The sequence below is a fragment of the Phyllostomus hastatus genome, unplaced genomic scaffold (genome assembly GCF_019186645.2).
Source record: "Phyllostomus hastatus isolate PE091 unplaced genomic scaffold, TTU_PhHast_1.1 phas_scaffold_129, whole genome shotgun sequence".
NCBI classification, from domain to species: domain Eukaryota; kingdom Metazoa; phylum Chordata; class Mammalia; order Chiroptera; family Phyllostomidae; genus Phyllostomus; species Phyllostomus hastatus.
Window position 1 is genome coordinate 18,782,181 of NW_025334009.1, and position 20,848 is coordinate 18,803,028.

General features: G+C 42.4%; 1 protein-coding gene across 2 annotated transcripts in view; it reads left to right on the forward strand.

The window, feature by feature from the left end:
• Positions 1-20,848, forward strand: part of NEK10 (NIMA related kinase 10) — a 177,003-nt gene that overhangs the window by 86,955 nt on the left and 69,200 nt on the right. For both annotated transcript variants that reach the window (XM_045857452.1, XM_045857453.1), the window contains 2 exons: positions 17,298-17,427; positions 17,964-18,034. In XM_045857452.1, the coding sequence (XP_045713408.1) occupies positions 17,298-17,427; positions 17,964-18,034 (201 nt within the window). The remainder of the gene's footprint in view (positions 1-17,297; positions 17,428-17,963; positions 18,035-20,848) is intronic.

A 20,848-nucleotide genomic window follows, 5' to 3' on the forward strand; every position in this document is an offset into this window, starting at 1 on the left:
GGGAATTTTGAGTGAACTCAGGATTTAATTGCATAAATTGAACTATAAATGCATCTTAATGACTTACTGGAATAGGTCACATGGTCTTGTGAATTTCAATAGAAGCTGCTAAATAGAAATTACTAGAGGGTGTATATTAGTGATGCCCTACCGCATGATACATGTTACTTATTTTTATGTACCAAACACTTGTAAAGAGCTCACCGAGTGGCAGGCACTGTTCTGAGTGCTCTGCAAATATTAAGTCATTTACACTCTAACCTCTTTTAGGCTAGGTGTGATTATTTTCAGGAACCTCTAGGGAGGTTACCTGGCCTTGTGCAATATCACACAGCCTGGTGTGGAGGAGCCTGGATTCAGATTCAGACCGCCTGACTCCAGGAGTGTGTGTCTCAACCACTCCGTTGTGGTGCCTGCTGACTGAATAGGAAATCGTCGGTGCAGCGGACTGATGTGTCAAGAATTAGAATTGAAGTCTCGTGCTATGGTCGATGTCTGCTTCAGGGACATTGTGGTTTGTTCTCCAGAATGTACACATTGCAGGTAGCCTTTATCCCACATCTATTATTTGCCGAGTTTTACTTTTATTCAAGCATTGTTTAAAGTTTTGTCCTAATTTTCCCAGTTTTCTTATCATTCAACAGTTTAAAATTTTTTTAGACAGCCTTTTAATACTAATACCAGACTTAATAATAACAGCAACAATAATTGTTATTGGTAATATTATTAATAATGTAATGTTATTAATAATCTAATAATGTAATGTTATTAATAATATTACCAATTCATAATATAATGATAATAATAATAAGAGACACTTTCTGAATTAAAAATGAAAAGTTATAGGGCTTGCCAGCTAGCTCAGTTGCTTCAAGCATTGTCCAGATACACCAAGGTTGCTGCTTCAATCCTCAGGGCACATACCAGAAACAACCAATGAATGCATAAATACAGTAGAACAAGAAATCAGTGTTTCTCTCGGCCTCTCTCTCAAATCAATATACATAATAAATAAAAAAGTAAATAAATGTTGTAGAGTTTCTAGAAAAGAAAAAATAGTAGTTCTAAGTTAATAACAATTATAGTCTCATTTTTTGGACATCATTGAGTCTTTGAATTGACAGACACCATGGGACGTGTATGGATGGGGGAAAAGAACCCCTTATAGTATATAGTTAGGGCTTGGCTAGTTGTCGTTTGTATCTGGCATTGCTAAATACTTGGCTTAGCCAAGATTGAAAGTCTGAACTAGATGCAAAGTGCCAGGTGCATTATGGACTTTCCCAAGTCTGGTTTGTTCGGACTCCCAGCAGAGCAAAACTAAGGAAGGGAGCTGCCTGCTGATTGACTGTGTCGGGGGAAGGCCAGCTGCTTTATCCACCAGTAACTGCAGTCAGTTGTCTTCACTTTCTGTATGCCCTCTTCCCTACCTTTTTAGAGTCTTTCCTTTTACAAGTACACATGGGTCTGTAAACAGTGGATTTCTTTCTCCATATTTACTTATTTGTCTAGTTTTTAAAATTTTTATGATTTGATATCCAAGTTTTGATGTGTTGTATTCCACATTTCCTCTTGGAAGGAGGTGTGAGAGGGATTGCAGAATGGTCAGAGGTCTTACTTTAACATGTTTTTGGAGGGGGATGGTGGGCTAGTCAAAAGAAATGTCCTCCATGCTGGTTCCCCAGGGCTCACTCACTCACATGCATTCAGCTGAATCACTGGCTCAGCTCTGACGTCTGAGATGGCCTCTTGCATCTGGCAGTGGGCGTTGACTTGGCGAGGGATCCTTGGATCTCCTTCAGGCAGCCTTTTGTTTACCTGACTGTGTTGGAGCAACATTCCAAGAGCTGAAGAGCAAAAGTTGAAGCTGCAAGGCCCTTTAAGGGCTAGGCTTGGACATCCCTTAAAGTCCCTCCTACCACATTCTATTGGTCAAAATGAGTTAAGGCCAGGCCAAATTCGAGGGGTGGGCCAAGAAGTACATTTACCATTAGATGGAAGGAGCGGAATGGAGCTTGTGGTGATATTCAATAAGCCACAATACAGCACTGTAGTTCTGTCAGAAATCAGCGCAAGCTTCTAAGTGGCTTCAGAAGCCAAGAGCTATGATACAATACAAAGAAGTAGTCTATTTTAAACACTTACAGTTGGCACCTCAGCCTCAGATCTGCTCAGGATAAAGTGTAGCAGTCTGGATCCCATCAGAAGAGGGAGCAGCCATCTGCAGTGTGGGCCAGGGAGCAGGGGATCGGCACCCCATGGTGAGGGCATGGAGCCGGAGGGTACAAGGCTTTCAGGGTTCGGGGGCCACAGAGAGGGAGGAGTTGGGGCAAGCCCAGGTGCTGCCCAAGCCTGAGGCCCTCAGGGGTGCAAACTGTGCAGGGACTCTGGTTCTGTATTCAGGGGGCTGCAGGAAGGTGATCAGCAGCCTGAGGCTGCAGGGTTGCAGGTGGATAACGATCTGGGCCTGTGTCTGGACAGGTTCCACTGGATAGTTTCATGCCTATACTGCTGACCCCGGCCCATGCCAGAAATTTCAGGGAGCCCCTTCCCCTAGTTGCAGGCGGCAATGTCCCTCTAGTGCCATTTATGAAGAAAGCTTAGCATTGTGCTCACTTTAGAGAAGAAATACTTAAAGGAATTCCATTGTTTATTGAAGGGTGCCTTAGGAGCTAGGAAGCGTTAAATTGATAATGGACATGCTGAGTAACTCCAGGGTTGACCCAGCACACCCAAGGATGGGGCGTTGTCAGGGTGTGATCAATGTCTGTATTTCTTCCATATAATAAGTGCTGTATTTCTTGGTGCCTTCAGCGTTGGTACATCTCCAGAGTGTCTTTTTGAATGGTGAAAATGAAATCATCCTTCAACTCAATTCTGAATGGACTTAGCATATTTTTAGCATATTTAGGAGAGAGCAAGAGCTGTGGTTTAGTTGGGTTGTGATTTATGTTGAATACTGGGAGGCCTGGAATTTTCCTCTCGGCCTTGTAGAGCCACCATGTATCTCTCAGACTGACATTCACTTATGGGAAACACTTTTTTTTAGTTTTTTTTTTTAATTATATTTTTCCCATTACCATTTAGTTCTCTTAAACCCTCCTCCCCCCACAATTAGCACTCTGTTGTCCATGTCCGTGAGTCCTTTTTCCTCTTCCCCTCCATCCCCTACCCCACCCCTCTTAGCTGCTCATCTGCTCTCTGTCTATGAGTCTGTCTCTATTTTGCTTATTAGTTCGGATTGTTCATTGGATGTCACATGTGAGTGAAATCAAATGGTATTTATCTTTCTCTGACTGGCTTATTTCATTTAGCATTATGTTCTCCAGGTCCATCCATGCTGTCGTAAAGGATAACATTTTCTTCTTTTTTATGGCTAGTAGTATTCCACTGTGTAAATGTCCCATAGTTATTTTTTTAGTATATTTTATTGATTATGTTTTTATAGTTGTCCCAATTCTTCCCCTTTTGCTCCCCCTGCTCAGTATCCCCCTCCCTCTAGCAATCGCTACCCTCCCCCACCTTAGCTCATGTCCATGGGTTGTGCATATAAGTTCTTTGGCTTTTCCATTTCCTATACTGTTCTTAACATCCCCCTGTCAATTTTGTACCTACCAATTATGCTTTTTAGCCTGTGCACCTCCACCCCCCCCAATTTTCCCCCTTCCTCCTTCCAGCTGATAACCCTCCAAATGATCTCCATACCTATGATTCTGTTCCTGTTCTGGTTGTTTGCTTAGTTTGTTTATTTTATTTTATCTTTAAAGATTTTATTTATTTATTTTTAGAGAGGGGAAGGGAGGGAGAAAGAGAGAGAAATATCAATGTGTGGTTGCCTCTCACATGGTCCCCACTGGGGACCTGGCCTGCAACCCAGGCATGTGCCCTGACTGGGAATCGAACCAGCTACCCTTTGGTTTGCAGTCTGCACTCAATCCACTGTGCTACACCAGCCAGGGCTGTTTGTTTATTTTAGACTCAGTTGTTGACAGTTGTGAATTTGTTTCCTTTTTAATGTTGACAGTTTTGGTCTTCTTCTTTTCTGTACATAAGTCCCTTTAACCTTATTTATAATAATGGCTTGGTGATGAAGAAATCCTTTAGCTTTACCTTGTCTGGGAAGCACTTTATCTGCCCTTCCATTCTAGATGATAGTTTTGCTGGACAGAGCGATCTAGGTTATAGGTCTTTGCTTTTCATTACTTTGAATACTTCTTACCAGTCCCTTCTAATCTACAAAGTTTCTTTTGAGAAATCAGCTGGAAGTCTTATGGGAACTCTTTTGTAGGTAACTATCAGCTTTTCTCTTGGTGCTTTTAAGATTCTCTCTTTATTTTTAACCTTTGGCATTTTAATTATGATGTGTCTTGGCATAGGCCTCTTTGTATCCAACTTGTTTGGGACTCTGTGTTTCCTGGACTTGTATGTCTATTTCCTTCACCAAATTTTGGAAGTTTTCTTTCATTATTTGTTCAAATAAGTTTTCAGTTTCTTGCTCTTCCCGTTCTCCTTCTGGCATCCCTATGATTTCAGTGTTGGCACATTTGGAGATGTCCTGAAGTCTTCTTACACTATCCTCATTTTTTTGAATTCTTGTTTCCTCACTTTGTTCTGGTTGAATGTTTATTTCTTCCTTATGTTCCAAATCATTGATTTGAATCCCATCTTTCTTCCCATCACTGTTGGTTCCCTGTTGATTTTTCTTTATTTCACTTAATGTGAACTTCATTTCTTCCCTTATGTTGTTGCTGTCCTCAATGAGTTCTTTGAGCATCCTGATCACCAGTGTTTTGAACTTTGCATTTGATAGGTTGGCTATCTCTATTTCATTTAGTTCTTTTTCTGGGGTTTTGATCTGTTTTTTTTTTCATTTGGGCCATACTTCTTTATTGTTATATACTCACAGATACTGTTTTCTTATTCCTGATCTTAGATGTTAGGGAAATATAAATTAAAAACAAGATTTCCTGCCAACCTGGACAAACTCTCTACAAAAGTAGAAGAGAAAGAAAACAGTTTGATTGTTGAATAAGCATTAAATAAGAATATGACCTACATCACAGACAATCCACCAAAGAGGTTGCAAAAGTAGAAAAAATTTTTATTCTTTTAAAAAAAATTTTATTTATTTTTAGAGAGGGAAGAGAGGGAGAAAGAGAGAGAGAGAGAGAGAGAGAGAGAGAGAGAGAGAGAGAGAGAGAGAGAGAGAGAAACATCAATGTGTGCTTGCTGGGGGCCTTGGCCTGCAACCCAGGCATGTGCCCTGACTGGGAATCGAACTTGCGATGCTTTGGTTTGCAGCCCGCGCTCAATCCACTAAATTTTTATTCTTTTCTATAGCTAGACACATATAGCCCTTGACATTCATGGTCTCAAGATAAACAAAAACTGGTTTTTAAGACTTGGCGGTACCATTTGTGATAGATAGTGTACCCTGAATTGACCTGGTAGTTGCTGTAGCCACCTGTGTTTGCTGATTACCTTTATCCAGAAGAAAAACACATTTCTCATGTCTTTATGATAAGAGGAAGGTTTGTACCTTAGAGCTGAATTTAGGCTTCCACCCTCCCAAGGACACTGGGAGGTCAGACAATACATCAAAGAGATGGTTCCCTGGGTTTTAAGAAAAAGATTTTGGGCTGTAAAGCTGACAAGAGGGTTATTTAGGTTTTAAAAAGACTTATGTTTTAAAGGGGAAAGAATTTAGAATTTCATGTTTTCTAAGGTAAATGCACCAAGAAAGGGCAGAAGTGAAGGAACGTCTCTTTCTCATCTTGCTTTTCTGGGGAAAATCTGTTTGTTTGTTAGATTCTTATCATTTACCTTTATGGGGGAAATACTTTCATTCCTTTATTATTCAGTATTGTGTTGAGTAAAGAGTGTGTAGATGCCTTTTATCAGGTTGAGAAAGTTTCCTTCTATTTCTAGTATTTGAATGCTTTTGTTAGGAAAGAGTTGGATTTTCTTGAATGCTTTTTCTGCACTTATTGAGATGATTTCCTTATTCTGTGAGTGATATTGTATATTGATTGATTTTCATATTTTGAACCAACCTTGCATTCCTGAGGTAAATCCCAAGTGGTCATGGTTATAATCTTTTTTATATGCTCCTTGGTTCAGTTTGCTAGTATTTTGCTGAGGACTATTTTGTGTTTGTATTCATAAGGGATATTGTTCTGCAGTTTTCTTGTCAAGGCTTTGTCTGGTTTGATACTGGAATCATTGAATGAGTTACACAGTGTTGCTTTCTTACATCTTGGAACAGTTTGTGAAGAATTGGTGTTTTTCCTTAAATATTTGGTAAAAATCTGCAGTAAAGTCATCTGGTCCCGGGCTTTTTATTTTTAATGGGAAAATTTTTTATTACTAACTCAAAATCTTGCTATAATTCTATTCAGATTTTGTGTTTCTTTTTCAGTTAGTTTTGGTAGGTTGTGTATTTGCAGTAATCTGTCCATTACATCTAGGTCATTTATTTGGTAGCAGACAGTTGTTCATAGTATTCCCTTAAAATCCTTTTCACTTCCGTAAGGTCGATGGCAGTTGTCCCTCTTTTATCCTGATTTTAGTAATTTGAGCTCTGTCTGTCTCTCTCTCCTTGATCACCTTATCAAAAATGGTTGTCCATTTCATTGATTTTCAAAAGAACAAATTTAGGTTTCATTGCTTTCTTTTTCCTATTGTTTTTCTATTGTCTATTACATTTATTTCTGCACTAATATTTATCACTTCATTTCTTCTGCTTTCTTTGGGTTTAGTTTGCTCTTCTTTTTCTAATTTTCTAAGGAGGAAATATATTTACATAATAGAGTTAAGATGAGGTAATACATTTGAGATCTCTCTTCTTTTTTACTGCTGGCATTTACAGATGTAAATTTCCCTATATTCACTGCTTTACAGATATTCCATAAATTTTGCTATGTTGTGTTTTTGTTTCCATTCATTACAAAGTATTTTCTAGTTACTCTTTTAATTTCTTCTTTAATCCATTGGTTATGTAGGAGTGTGTTGTTTATTTCTTACAGATTTTTGAATCCTCCAAATTTACTTTTGTTAATGATAGCTAATTTCAGTTTGGTTGGAGACCATACTTTGAATCATTTCAATCTTTTTAAATTTATTGATTTTATTAGCTTTTGTATGTATCATTGTCATTGTCCTTATTTTTTAAAAGATTTTATGCATTTATTTTTAGATGGGAGGGGGGAGGCAGAGAGGGGAAGGGAAGGAGAAAGAGAGGGAGAGAAACATCAGTGTGTGGTTGCCACTCATGCACACCCTACTGAGGACCTGGCCTGCAACCCAGCCATGTGCCCGGGTTGGGAATCAAACCAGTGACCCTTTGGTTTGCAGTCTGCGCTCAGTCCACCGAGCCTCACCAGCCAGGGTCTTATTTTTTAAATCATTAGTTATTATAATTTTGATCCCTTTTACTTACAAATAACTTACAAAACTATTTTTATATTAGAAAACATTGGTATTTTTCCTTTGTTAAAAGCTTATTTTAAAAATTTTATTATGTCATAGAATATACCTTATACAATTACAGTATTTCCGGATACACCAAGAAATTCTTTGCATTCGGAAAATTATTTACCCTAGATTATTGGATTAATGCCACAATAATCATTTGCTTAAACTCTGTAATTTGGAGAGGATTTGTGATGATGGCTTATCTCTGCTCTATGCAGGTCAACTAGGGTGGGAGGAGTCTCTTCCAAGGCTGGTCGGTACTGGCTGTTGTCTGGGAGCTCAACTGCAGCTATTGGCTGGATCCTTGGTTTATTTCCATGTGCTTTCATTACATGGGTAGATTGGACTTCACTTCCTACAATATGGTAGTTAGATCTGAGAGGGAGCATCCCAAGATTTAGAATTCTAAAAATACAGCCTTCATATATAAGCACGTACCAAGTCTCTGTTAGCATCACACTTGGAATGTCTCATTGGTTAAAGCCAGTCACATGGCCAAGCCCAGAAATAATGAATGAAGGGACTATACAAGGACATACATACCAGTAAAAGTGCTTCTTGGCAAGTTGCCAAAGTAATAGTCTGCTATGCATAATAAGTAGTAAAATGTACTCAAGTTTTATAGGTTCTATGAAATAAATGTGTTTTGTTTTAGGCCACAGAGTTCCCAATATGTTTATTCAACTATACTTATTGACAAATTATTCAGATATTCTATATCCTTATTTATGCCAATGATAAATTAGTGTGTAAAGATCTCCCACTGCTATTGTGTGTGTGTGTGTGTGTGTGTGTGTGTGTGTGTGTTTACTTTAGTGGTTATCATAGTCACTCTGGCATTCTATAACAGAATACAGAGACTGGTTGCTTATAAACAATGGGAGTTGATTTTTATTGTCTGGAGGCTGGGACATCCAAGAGCATGGTGTGGTAGATTCAGTGCCCGGTGAGGATCTGCTTTCTGGTTCTTAGGTGGCCGCCTTCTCACCATGTCCTCACATGGTGGAAGGAACAAGAGAGCCTTCTGGGGTTTTCTTTTTAAAGGGTGCCAATCTTACTCATGCGTGCTCTGCCTGCATCTCCCAAAGGCCCTTTTTCCTAACACTAGCATGCTGGAGGTGAGGATCTCGGTGTACAAATCTGGGGGGAAGGGTACAGACATTTAGTCCATAGCAGTGATCTTTATAATAGTTTCTACTTTATTTTTCTATGATTTAGTGCAGCTCTGTGTGGTTCAGGAATCTTTATTTTCAGTTGTTCATTTCATCAGTGGAAGTGGCTGTCACATACTAAATACTTTTCGGTTTGCTCGTCTCAGACGTTTCCGTTGTTTTATTGTATTGCAGGATTGTGAATTCTCATTTCTGTTTTGGCCCTCACTCATTTTATTATTTCTTATTGTATTGGCTTTGTAATGATTCTGTCTGGAATTCTTGGAACTTTCGGTAATGACTGTTTCTCTTTCTCAGGGATGAACTCATTCACAAAGCTTGTTAGTTTATACATTTTATGATTTTGAGAAAGGAGAAGAAACTGTTTAAGAGATCTGGTTATCATATTAAAATCACAGAACCTCCCAGTGTCGGTACAATAAATTAAGGTGACAATTTCTAAATGCGGTAAACAAAGCCGAGTACAATCATTGTTCTACTTTTTCTGTTTCTCTTTTGCCCTTTCTCCCATTTAAACTGCCAACATCTGAGGAAAGGGCAGGAACATCAATTATTTGAGTAAATATGGTATTCTGGGCCTTATCCCTTGAAAATGTGTTGCATTTGGCATTCCTTATAGCACACAGTACAGGTCATTTTCCTCTTGCACGGGAAAGGAAACTAAAGTGCAAAGAAAATCATCTCACGGTGTCACGCTGTCATTCCATTCAGCCACACCAGGTTCTTTGCTGAATTGATTTTATTTTCTCAGTTGAGAGCTGGCATCCATGGGCTACACTGACAGCAATTAATTTCTAAGTGGAACACAATGAGCTTGGAACTGAATAAGGTGCTTTATTTCTTTGTTTTGGAAATCTGTAGTTATTGTTCTTAAAGAGAGGTGATTCTTTTTATAAATGTTGAGATTGTTAAGATTAATTTTAGCAGTGTTGGGAGTTGGGAATATGGAAATTTTCAAGGAAGAAGCTTGTGTGGAAAGTAAAAGCTGCCCGCCTTCCACTTCAGTGGCTTGAGTAAGAGAAGTTGAGGTAGACCAGTTAGCTCCTTGCCTGCAGGAGGAGGGAAATCAGCAGTTTTGGACAGGTAAAATGGTAGTAAAAATGGACCCTCATTTCTTAACTTTTAGGAGTCGTGTTTTGCATTGAGTCCTGAATTGAACAATTGCTTTTTAGTAAAAAAAAAAATCTTAATTTTTAGTCAGATTGGTAGAGATAGCAATCGATTGTGGCAAACCAGAATGCTAGCAAAATGAAGTAGCAAGGAAAACAAGTTTCTTATGTCCGTTACAGACAGCAAAGAGCAGTTGTTACAAAACATGACCTAAAATTCCTCCTCTCTTGCACTTGGAAATCTCTGTCTTCTTTATTCCTCTACATTTTTAATTGTAAATTATGATTTTAGGGAATTTACTTTGAAGTTTCCTCCTGCGTAGCCCTGGACTCGGTATCATATCATGCTGTGGTTTTTAGCTCATTGTCAGCCAGGCAGTCATTATCTCGTGCACTGGCCAGGGATCCTCCCAGTTTTAATCCTTCCCTCCCATTTCCTCCTCTCTGGTTCCCCAGGAATCCCCACAGTGTTTAACACAAAAGTCCAGATAACTAACTGTGAGATGCAGGTACTGGCCTCAGGAGCTTCTTTATACTCTGACATCACACTGACCCTGTGCTTTCTTTGTTGGGGTTTGGCAAATGGTTTACTTACCGGGAATCAGGAGACAGAGTGAAATCATTCATGAGAGAGCTGTGAGAGGCCATGGCCAGGGCTTCATACATCCAGAGCTATGGAACTATGGAACATCTGTTTAAAAGCTGAAAGAAGAACGCATTTCCTTTCTTTTTCAGCCACAGATGGGTACAGATTTGGGATCTATTTGCCCAGCATTTTATGAGGAAATACACTGGGATTCAGTCTAAGACATCTACAAATAAAAATAATGAATTCTAAAAAATGACTTTGAAATATGTGCTAGCTGTCTTTTAGAATAAAAGTCCTTTATTTTGTTTAAAAGTCTTAAACAGAAAATAGTTTCCAAGTCTACCAAAGTAATACATCATCAAATATTGTTGATGCACTCACAAATTTACTTTTGAGTAGAAACCTATCAATAATTTTGAACATAATGTTGATTCCTGTCCTCAATGTTTTGCTTATACTGAAAAATGAATTTAGTCTTTGTTTTAAAACTGCATGTATATCTGCCATTAGGATGTTTCAAACCTTAATTGATGGACACCGCATTCCAGAACAGAACATACCTCACAAATTTCTCTTTCTTCTAAAGATGAAAACACTGAGTCTCTCTAAAGGTGGAAAAGTGGCTTTGTGCTACAGAACAATGAAATGCTAACTCATGAGATACACTTTTTCTTTTAAGTACCTATTTTCTTCATAGCACTTATTAACTTTTATTTATTTACTTATATGTTAGTTGTCTCTCGTAGTAGAATGTAAGCTCCACGAGCCCAGGGGGGTTTTTGGGGTGTTTTGTTTACTGCTATGTCCCCAACACCTGCCTGGCACACTGTAGGTGGCCAATACGTATTTGTTGAATAAATGAAATATGACTAAGGAAGAATACAGGCTGTTCGGTGTTAGGCCAAGTGTGTTTGCTGGCTTGGTAAAAGAAGGTTTCACCCAATAGGCAGGACTTGAGCTATATATATGTTAAAGGATGGCGCTGCTTGGGGCCGAAGAGAGCGAAGACGCTAGGGAAGGGTGCCGTGAAGGAGGAGCAAAGATCAGGAGGGAGGTCAATGTGGGTGGGGCAGGGTGAGTCAGCTGCTACTAGTGTTTGGAGACCACACATAATTTTCTCAATCTGGACTTGCTAGAAAAGACAGCCTGGTGCCACTGTCACCACCACAGATGTTTCTCATCGAGGGCAGTAAAGGTTCTTGGCCTGTTTGACTTTGACTTGAATAGGCCAAAGGTCAAATATTTGCTTGCTCATCCACTCAGACCTCCTCAGGATTCAGGAAATGACAGCCCCATCTTCACGACTATGTCTGCTGTGCTGCCTGGCTTTTCTCTGACCCAACTATTGTCACCGTCCCCAAGAAAGGTGGCAGATTTTCTCTATGGAATAATACTAGTGCCACTTTGCATTTGTGTAGCACTTAGTGTTTTCCACGGCCCTTGCACATTATTATCTCATGAAGAGATTCTTAATAAATTGCAGTGTCATATAAAATATCTAAAATCAATTGTGCTCTCTGGGCAATGTTCACTGATCCTAGTGGGGAGATGGAAATCGAATGTAACTTGACTTCTTATTTTCCAGTTAAAACGCTTTTCCATATGAAGTGCTTATCTAGCTGAAAGCGTTGCATTAATCAGTGAAATCATGGCTCAGCTTTGGTTTTAAGAGTCATCTGCCACTCGTTCATGGAAACTGTGTTGATAACTGTTCCAGCTGGAGTGTCTTGCCATTCATTCCAGTCCATTGAATGTCATTTAGGCGTCTGAATCCCACATCCCCCTAACCCGCAGGGGGCAGGGGACCCAGTGGGAAGGTTTGGCATCTGGCAACCAGTCAGGGCCCACCTCAACCTATGGAGCCCATGAGTCTATTCTGACAGATCATAGTCCAGTTTATTTATTACTTAAGTAAAATGTTTATTGACAATATATGGCCTCATTCCAAAAATTGGGGCTGGACTTAACATTTCATATATTCGTATGTGTTTTATACCTTAAGATGCTGCTTATGTTTAAAACAACTTTCTGATCTTTGATTTCATTGATGTTAAGACACATCTACATGTTTATGCAACATGAAAGAAATGTGATTCTTTAGAGAAATGTCCCAAGTGCCCCATAGGAATACACAGCTGTTATTTTTTCTAAAGTAAGTGCAGCAAAACCGTACTTCATGCCTAGCCAGCTCTGTGTGTGCTTTCTGTGAGAAGGGTGACTTGAGCACTGCCGAAGGGGAGCACACAAAGAACACTGCCACTGGGATAAAATGCAGGATGCCCAGGGAAGCTTGAATTTCAAATAAACAACAGCATTTTTGCAGTTTGTGCTTCAAATGTTGTATGTTTGTTTTGGCATGAATACATGTCCTACTTGTCACAATTGTTTAGCAGTGGAGATTGAACTGGTGTTCTGGGAGTTCGCTGGGCGAGGCTGCTAGCTATCCCTGGATGCAGCCTAGGTCCGGGCAGGCCCTCTAGTTTGCCGTGAGGGTGTGGCTGCTTTCCTGCAGGGGCACCGGGTAGTATTCCCTGGCTCTTGAGTGTGTTATCTAACTCTCTGTTTTCTCTGTAAGAACTTGGTGTTTAGAACAATCAAAGCTGTTTAGATATCAAATCTTTTCAATTATCTGCTTCATGGCAGCAGGCATCTGTGAGGTGGGAATATTTCTGTGGTTCCTGTGAGGGTCTGGCTTTGCGGCTGTTAACAGCCAGAGTGGTGGTGCCTCTTGGATATCCCTAACTACGGCTCTCACAGGCGTGAATCTATGTATTCCAAAATGATCTAGTTCCTACCCCCCACTCATTCCCCCTCTGTCTAGTTAATGACACTGATACTCACCCCATCACCCAAGCCAGACGCTTGGGATCTTAAAAGATGAGGTGTTCTTCCCCTTCCCTCCTCCTCCTCCCCGTGTGCTGTGGATTTCCTCTTCTTGCCGGTCCCTTGGCCATCGCGTTAGTGGAGGCTCATCCTCTCTGTCCCTCCTCCAGCTCAGTCCCTTCTCCTTCCATCGTGCAGACCACCACTTGCACTGATCAGAATGCCCTTCAGCTTCTGGGGCTGCAGTGGGACTAGGCCGTATTCTACCAATGCCTTTAGGGCTTCATAGAAAGAGGTCAGAACGTGGATGGACTGTGCAACTCCACGTGTCACTCTGCCCACAGTCCTCTTTGCTGAGCTCTGCTCATCTCACCGAGTATCTGAATGTCATCTTGCTCACTCTTTCCCAGAAAACGCACCCAGGTACTTGGGCCCTCTGAGTCCTTCCAACTGCCTGCATCCCCTTTAATTTTCAATAACTCCCATCCTACCACGGTGATCATTTTCTGAGCCATTTCTCAGAAACATTTTACTCACTTTCATAAACCTTAAACATGACATACAAGCACACACATGCACACAGACACGCACACACACTGTAAGCATGTGTGTTTTCGCTATCCTGTATTGCTAAATGCTCTATGTTCAATCATTCCAAGATATGGTATCACTTACTTTTAAGTCTAAATAAACTGTGGTTATCGGCATAGAGGCTTAATTATGTCACTTCAGGTTAAATTTTTGTCCTCATGAATTCATATGGACTTTTGCTTCCTTGATTGAACAAAGAGTGGATCTTGTGTTCTCAGAGAGATGATTTATATTCTTTCAAAATTACATTTTGTTGTAGTTAACAATGAAAAGTTAGTTCTTTTTTTTTTTTTCCCTTAAGGCAGTCTAGAGAGATGAAAGTTTGCTAGCCGGAATCGGAGAACTAAACATGCTTTTTAACATGTTGGCCCTGACACTGCCCCAGATCTCTTCTCCACTGGCTGTTAGCAACCCCTGTCCCTTCCCCTCACCCAGCTCTGCACTTCCAGCTCCGGAATTCCCTCTGAGGTTGGGGGTCCCCTCCTACTCTCTCTGAAATGTCATCTCACAGCTTTAGGGGAAACCCGGCCCTCCTGCTGCCTCTTCGCATGGCTGTTCCACAGACACACTCCGGGTGTCTCTCCCTCTTCTTACTGGAACGCCAGTTGTGCTGGACTAGGGCCCATCCCTATGGCATCTTCTTAATTTATTCATCTTGTACGTGCCTTTTCTCTAAATACGGTATCTTCCTGAGGTACTGGGAATTGGGGCTGCAATGTAAAAAAATTTGGGGGGCACAGTTCAGGCTATAAGAGAACTTTTGGTTGTCCCTTCTAGAAATCAGATTCTATTTTTAGTTTGTCATTGCTTCTGGTCGTGATTATGAAACTCCTAGCTTAGAGGTTAATTAAAGTCTGATCCCAGAAGCAAAGTGATAGTTAGCAACTGTGTTGTTTGTCTTTTATTTCTTTTTCGTATTCTCTTCTAGAGAAGTGATTCTCAGTCTTTTTGAGAGACCTTTGCACAGCTTTGAGAATCTGGCAAAAGCTATTATATCAGTTGACTTTGACAAAGTACCTCAGAACTTAGTGGTTTAATACAATAACCATTCCCCACGCCCCAACCCCCCTCAGTACACTGGGTGCTGGCCAGTTGGGCTGGTCCCAGCCGGGAAGGCTGAGCAGAGGGTGGACTGGGCTCATGCAGGCATTGCGGCCGCCTGGTTTTCAGTGGCTTCACCCGCAGGTCTGGCGGTTGCCTGCCAGGGGCAAGCCTGGCCTCAGTCATCTGGTGGTGCTCATAGGGTTTTCAAGAGCAGAAAGAGAGAGTGAGTCCCAAGGAGTGAGTGCTTTCCAAGTATCTCCTTGCATCACTTTTGCTGGTGTCTCCTTGGCCAAAGCAAGTCATATATGGTCAAGCCGAGATTCGAGGGGTGGAGAAGTGCACCCCATCTCTGGATGGGGGGGGCCTGCAGAGCATCCCTCTGCAAAGGGGGCATGCCTGTGGGAATGAGAGCAGCCTGTGGTCTCCAGTGGGACGGAGGACATGTAATGATGAGAAAAAGAGAAACCGAGTCCGCTCTGGCCTTCCAGCTCCTTCCCCCCACACTGAGGAGTCATCTTGGGAGGAGAAGTGAAGGCTTCCCTCCAACGAGGTCCAGATGCTCCTGTGGAGAGGGAAGCACACCCAAAACGGGACGTGCAAAGGGGATCTCAGGGGCCATGGGCAGGGACTCAGAGCACCTGCTCTGCCGGCTTTTGGAAAGAGGAACCACATCTTTTGAGCTCTCAGTAGTTTAAAGCACGAGAAATTTGTCTGTGGTGAGCCAAGGACATTTTTCTGTGGAGGCCACCAGGCATTGTTTGTTTTTAAATGTGAGCAGTTGATCGAGGGATAACAGGAGACACATTTTTATTCACTTGGGACCTGCAGAGCCCTGAAAATTTCACCCGAGATTCCTCCAAATGCCGTATTATTGAGTTCAAAAACACCGAATATGAAAATGCTTGCCCGAGAGACCTAGAAACCACACTCCCCTCCACAAATACATAATGTGAATCTTAAACCAGAAATTCTCCATAATCTCACAAGAAGAGCAACTCCTTGGTTATTCTTGGCAGTTGGTATTGAATTATACAATATTTACTCTGTTCTGTTACCGATTCATAAGTTTCTTTATACTTTAATCCACCATCCAAGGTAACTATTAATTCCTACTCCCATTAATTTAGAGGGCTCAGCACAGTCCTAAGTACAAACTATAGAACGCAATTATCAAGCTGCTTGATTTGGGGTGTGTGGATGTCGAGTGCTTTTGACACTTTGCTGAGTTTCATTCTACAAATATGATGTAGGAAACTTCTGTTGGCCCAAAATATCTAAGGGGATGATAGTCCCCTCCACATTAAAAAAAAGTCTCAACCTTGTCTCTCACAGCTTAACTTCTTTAAAGTCTGACAACCTCCTTGTCCAGGTTGGAAATACAATTTCAGAGGAGATGTGTGTGCTGGGTGTTGTCATTTTCTGCAAGCTATTTCAGTATAGTTTCCCCCTCCTTTACAGGTTAGAGTTCAATAGCAAAGGAAAGTGCTGTATCAGTCAGTTTTTTAAATGTATTTTATTGATAATGCTATTACAGTTTTCCCATTTTTTCTCCCCCATATTCCCCTCCACTCTGCACCCCCTTCCCACCAGCATGCCCCAACCTTAGTTCATGTCCATGGGTCATACATGTAAGTTCTTTGGCTTCTCCATTTCCCATACTATTCTTAACCTCCCCCTGTCTATTTCATACCTACCATTTATGCTTCTTATTCCCTGTACCTTTACCCCCATTCTTCCCCCTCCCCCTCCCTACTGATAACCCTTCATGTGATCTCCATGTTTCCCCCCACAAAAAATGCTGCATAAGAAAGCACCACAAGACCTTAGTGGCATTCAGTAATAAGCACTTATTGTCAGACCTCAGATCTGTTGATCTTCTGAGTTGGTTCTCCTTTAAGCTGCAGGTTTACGGGTTATCTGGGGCAGATCTGCTCCACGTGTCTTATTACGGGCCCAGGCGAGAGGGGCAGCGGCCACCTGGGATGTGTTACTCTGTTGGTGATGGACAGTAGTCCCTGGAGGGACAAACGGAGGCCTTCAGTCCTGTTTAGACTGAGTCCCTGATGTGGTGTCTGTCCCTTGGCCCGAACAAGACAACACAATTACAACCAGAGGCGGGGTGGGTAACAAATACTGCTCACTAAGCAGCAAAGGTGAGATCTACAAAATCTCCAGAACAGTCAAGACCTGGAGCCAATAACTCCATCCGCCACAGAGGGGTGGTTGTTTCTGGAAGTAAAAACTTCCCTGGACACTTACCAGGCAATGTTTATGGTCCACTGGTATCTAGTGCATAAATGGAATTGCTTGCTTGTGCTTGTGATTCACCCCAGTCTGGGGGAATTCAAAGATACTTTTTAACATGTTTGTTTGAAACCATGATAAAGAGTTTCATTTTTTTCCCTCATATCTCCAACGACAGCTTAAAGATTGGGCTTCTTTTTGTGCCGATCTCTCCCTTTTTCAGTGTTCATTAACATCCTTGTTTCCACCCAGCCCTGAGGTTCTGAAGAGCGAGCCGTACGGGGAGAAGGCTGACGTCTGGGCTGCCGGCTGCATCCTTTACCAGATGGCCACGCTGCATCCTCCCTTCTACAGCTCCAATATGCTCTCCCTGGCCACCAAAGTAAGCACGCTGGGGACACCAGGGTCTCGGGTTGCTGACCACGCCATTCCTGTCCTTCTTCAGTAGAACCTTTGTGGTTTTAATAAAACTGTCTATTAGCAGCAGGCATTGTCTTATTAACGTATGATCCTGTTTATTATTTTTTCCCCTTTCTTCTAAATCTACATCATGTGCTGTGGCACATTTCCCCCTATATTTGTCCTTAGTTATAGAAAATTATTAAATAAATATATCCAGTTATTTTTGGTCTGTTGTTCCTAATTGCAGTTTGGACTACCCATGCTCTAGCATATTATATTATCCTACACTTCATTTATATGACTCTGAGGTTAACTTCAGCCTAGCTTGAAGAATGTAACTCCAGGTTCAAGAAGTATTTAATTGATGGCAGTTTTGTATTTGTCGGGATGCTTTTGTTCCTGATTAACTTTTGTGCACAAAGCTGTAATGACTATTCCCTCTCATCTGGTGGCCCGGCATTACTGCTCCAAGATATCAATGGCCCCTTCCATCACTTCACTCTGTTTGTTTTGCAGATCGTGGAGGCGGTTTATGAACCAGTGCCAGCAGGCATCTACTCGGAGAAAGTGACAGACACCATCAGCAGGTAATTAGTCTCCTCACCGTGAACATGCAGGGATTCTCAAGAAATACCTGACATCTGCAACGGTTCACTTTGTAAATATTCTCGCAGAGGAAGGGCTCCGGAATGATCCAAACGCAGAAAAATATCTGTGCATCATCAATAACAGTGACCATTTAGAAGCCATGGTGTCCAAGAGGAAGTGATACATTCACTTGAAATATTATGCAACCGCTAGAATGATGCTCCTGAAGGCTTTGTATCAATTTGTAAAACACAGGCAATATGCACCTAAGTACAACAGGATGTAAAGTTGTTTATAACTGTGACAAAACCCCTAAAAATATGCATGAATGTGGAAAAAAGCCTGGACGAGAACCTATGAAATGGAAAAAGGCCATGTTAGATGGTAAAATTGTAAGCATTTTTCATTTCGACTTTCAAATCAGTAGTGTTATATTGTATCATAAATTTTCAAAGAAAGGAAGAATTTCTCCAGCTATCACTGTTGTGGGGGTTTAATGAAAGGCGTTATCCTTTTGCAAAGGCCTGACCCCCCGGGGCTTGTGCCAGCAGATCTCCCTCCCTGTCCTCTCCCCCGTTCCCCTTGTCCCTCTGTCCCGGCACAGGGAGCTCCCTGTTCATCCTGGCAAGCACCCTCCCTCTCGACCTCTGTCCTTGCTCTTGCGGAACCCTCTCCTCTGAAACCAGCATGGCGCAGACCTTCGCTCCCCTTGGGTGTCTGCTGACATGCAGCTCTGCCAGGAGACCTGCCCCGAGGCCCCAAGGCCTCCCCACACCCTCTCGTCCCCTTGCCTGCTCTGGGAAGCTCACAGCACCCGGCACCCTGACAGGTTACACGTGTGCCTGTGGACTTGTCTCTTTACTGTCTGTCTGTCCCCACCAGAATGAAAGCTCAAGAGCAGGGACTTTTTTTGTTTAGCTCGTAGCTGTTCGGTGCCCAAAGCAATGCCTGGCACAAAGTAGACCCTTAATAAACACTGGTTGTGTGAAAAAATGACTCTCACTTACCCGGCTGATTGTTATTTCTAGACCATTGTATGCACTTAACTTGGTCCAAGGTTACTTCTTTGCCTCACTGAGCTGAGTCAAATCCTCACCATTAGCATGGAAACCCTAGAGTCACCCCAGATGGAATCTTTACCCGTGTCCCCGCCGAGTTCCCCGAAAGCTCGGCTCTGCATCTGTCCTGGCGCTCAGCACCACCTTGGGTGGGATGTCATAGACATATTACCTCGGCTGCGCCCCTTTCCCTTTGGCTTTGGCTTCTCCTCCTGGCCCCTCATCCGGCACTAACAGGTGCTCCTCGCGTGCTTGCAGGGCTGTATCTGGAGGCTTTCCTTGTCCAGCACGGTGCTGTCCTACTGAACCAGAGCCTCATCCCCGGGGGAGGCCAAGTTGCACTAATGGTAGACCCTGAACAAACAATTCGAACCCTCTTTCTGCACCCCCGTTTCCTCTTTCAGTAAATGGGGATCCTCATAGTACCATCCTCGCCAGGCTGGTGTGATGATTTTACCAAGTAGTGTTTGCAGATCACTTAGCACGGAGCTCAGCACATGGTACATCCCGAGCAACGCTGGCAATTGTTGTTGTTAACATTGTGGGAAATGAGCTGAAACCCCTTTGTAAGTCATCTGAATTCTGCATATACCAATCGTGCCTTGTTGCTAATGAATCCAGACAAATGTATTTAAAGTGCTCATCTCCACAAGTTGTTCCTGTTCTCTGCTATTTGTTTTCTGTGAAGTGCCTTAAAAATTCAAGAAGTCTCCAGAGGTGTCAAGACATGAGTAGCAGATTTACTTATGTAATTTCTCCTTTTTATAGAAATTTGATTGCCACAAGGAGCAGGGGAGGGCGGGGGGTGCAGATTGGAAGAACAGAGACGTGATTCTGACTTCCGCGGCACCGGGCGAGCAGGACTCTAACTTGCTTCTGACAGGCTCCCTGGCTGTTGGAATCCACGCCTCCTGGGGCCAAGAGGCTAATGGCAGAGTCACACATCAATATTATAATGAAAGGTTAAGAGCATCAATAGGTTCTGGAACCAACTGCATTCAAATCCCTACGCTTCCACTCACCTTAGCGTTCCCAGCCCCGCTTCTCTCACCTGTGATGAATGGGTCACAATAGTAACTACTCGAGGGCTTGCTCCGAAGCCTAAATGAGATAATGCTTCTGATGCCCTGAGCACCGAGCCCAGCATGTGGTGAGCACTCCATGAAACTCGCTGCTGTTATTAACAATAATGTTTATGGAATTAAGTCTATAAAGCACATGGTGATAAATTCGATGAAGGATAGTAAAGGGGGCAATGAGAGACCGTAGAAGAACTTGGCTGAGTCTGGGGGTTTGGGAAGAGTGTCTGTGGAGAAGGGACGTGTAATCTGAGACCCGAACAATGACTAACTCTCAAATAGTAAGCAGAGTAGAGGCAACATTTCATAGGCCGGCATCTGTGAAGGCTTTCCCAGGGGACAGAGCTCACTACCTTGAGGAACTGGAAGAAACTGGTGCTGTAGCATGTTGAGTCAGGGAGAGGACAGCGAGCCAACGATCGGGCCTGGGGAGGCTGATGGGCCACATTGAGGGTTTTGAATTTTTATCTCAAGTACCGAGGAATGGACTACAGGGTGATTAACAGGCTGGGACAGAGTGAAAGTTTCCTCTTTAGCAAGGATCATGCTGGATGCTCTGTGGGGGGCAGACTGGAGGGAGTGAGCGTGGGAGGGAGAAGAGGTCCAGCTGTCCCCCGAGAGATGGTGGCGGCTTTGACTGGAGTGGTGCTGGTGCTGACGGAGAGACATGGGGTCG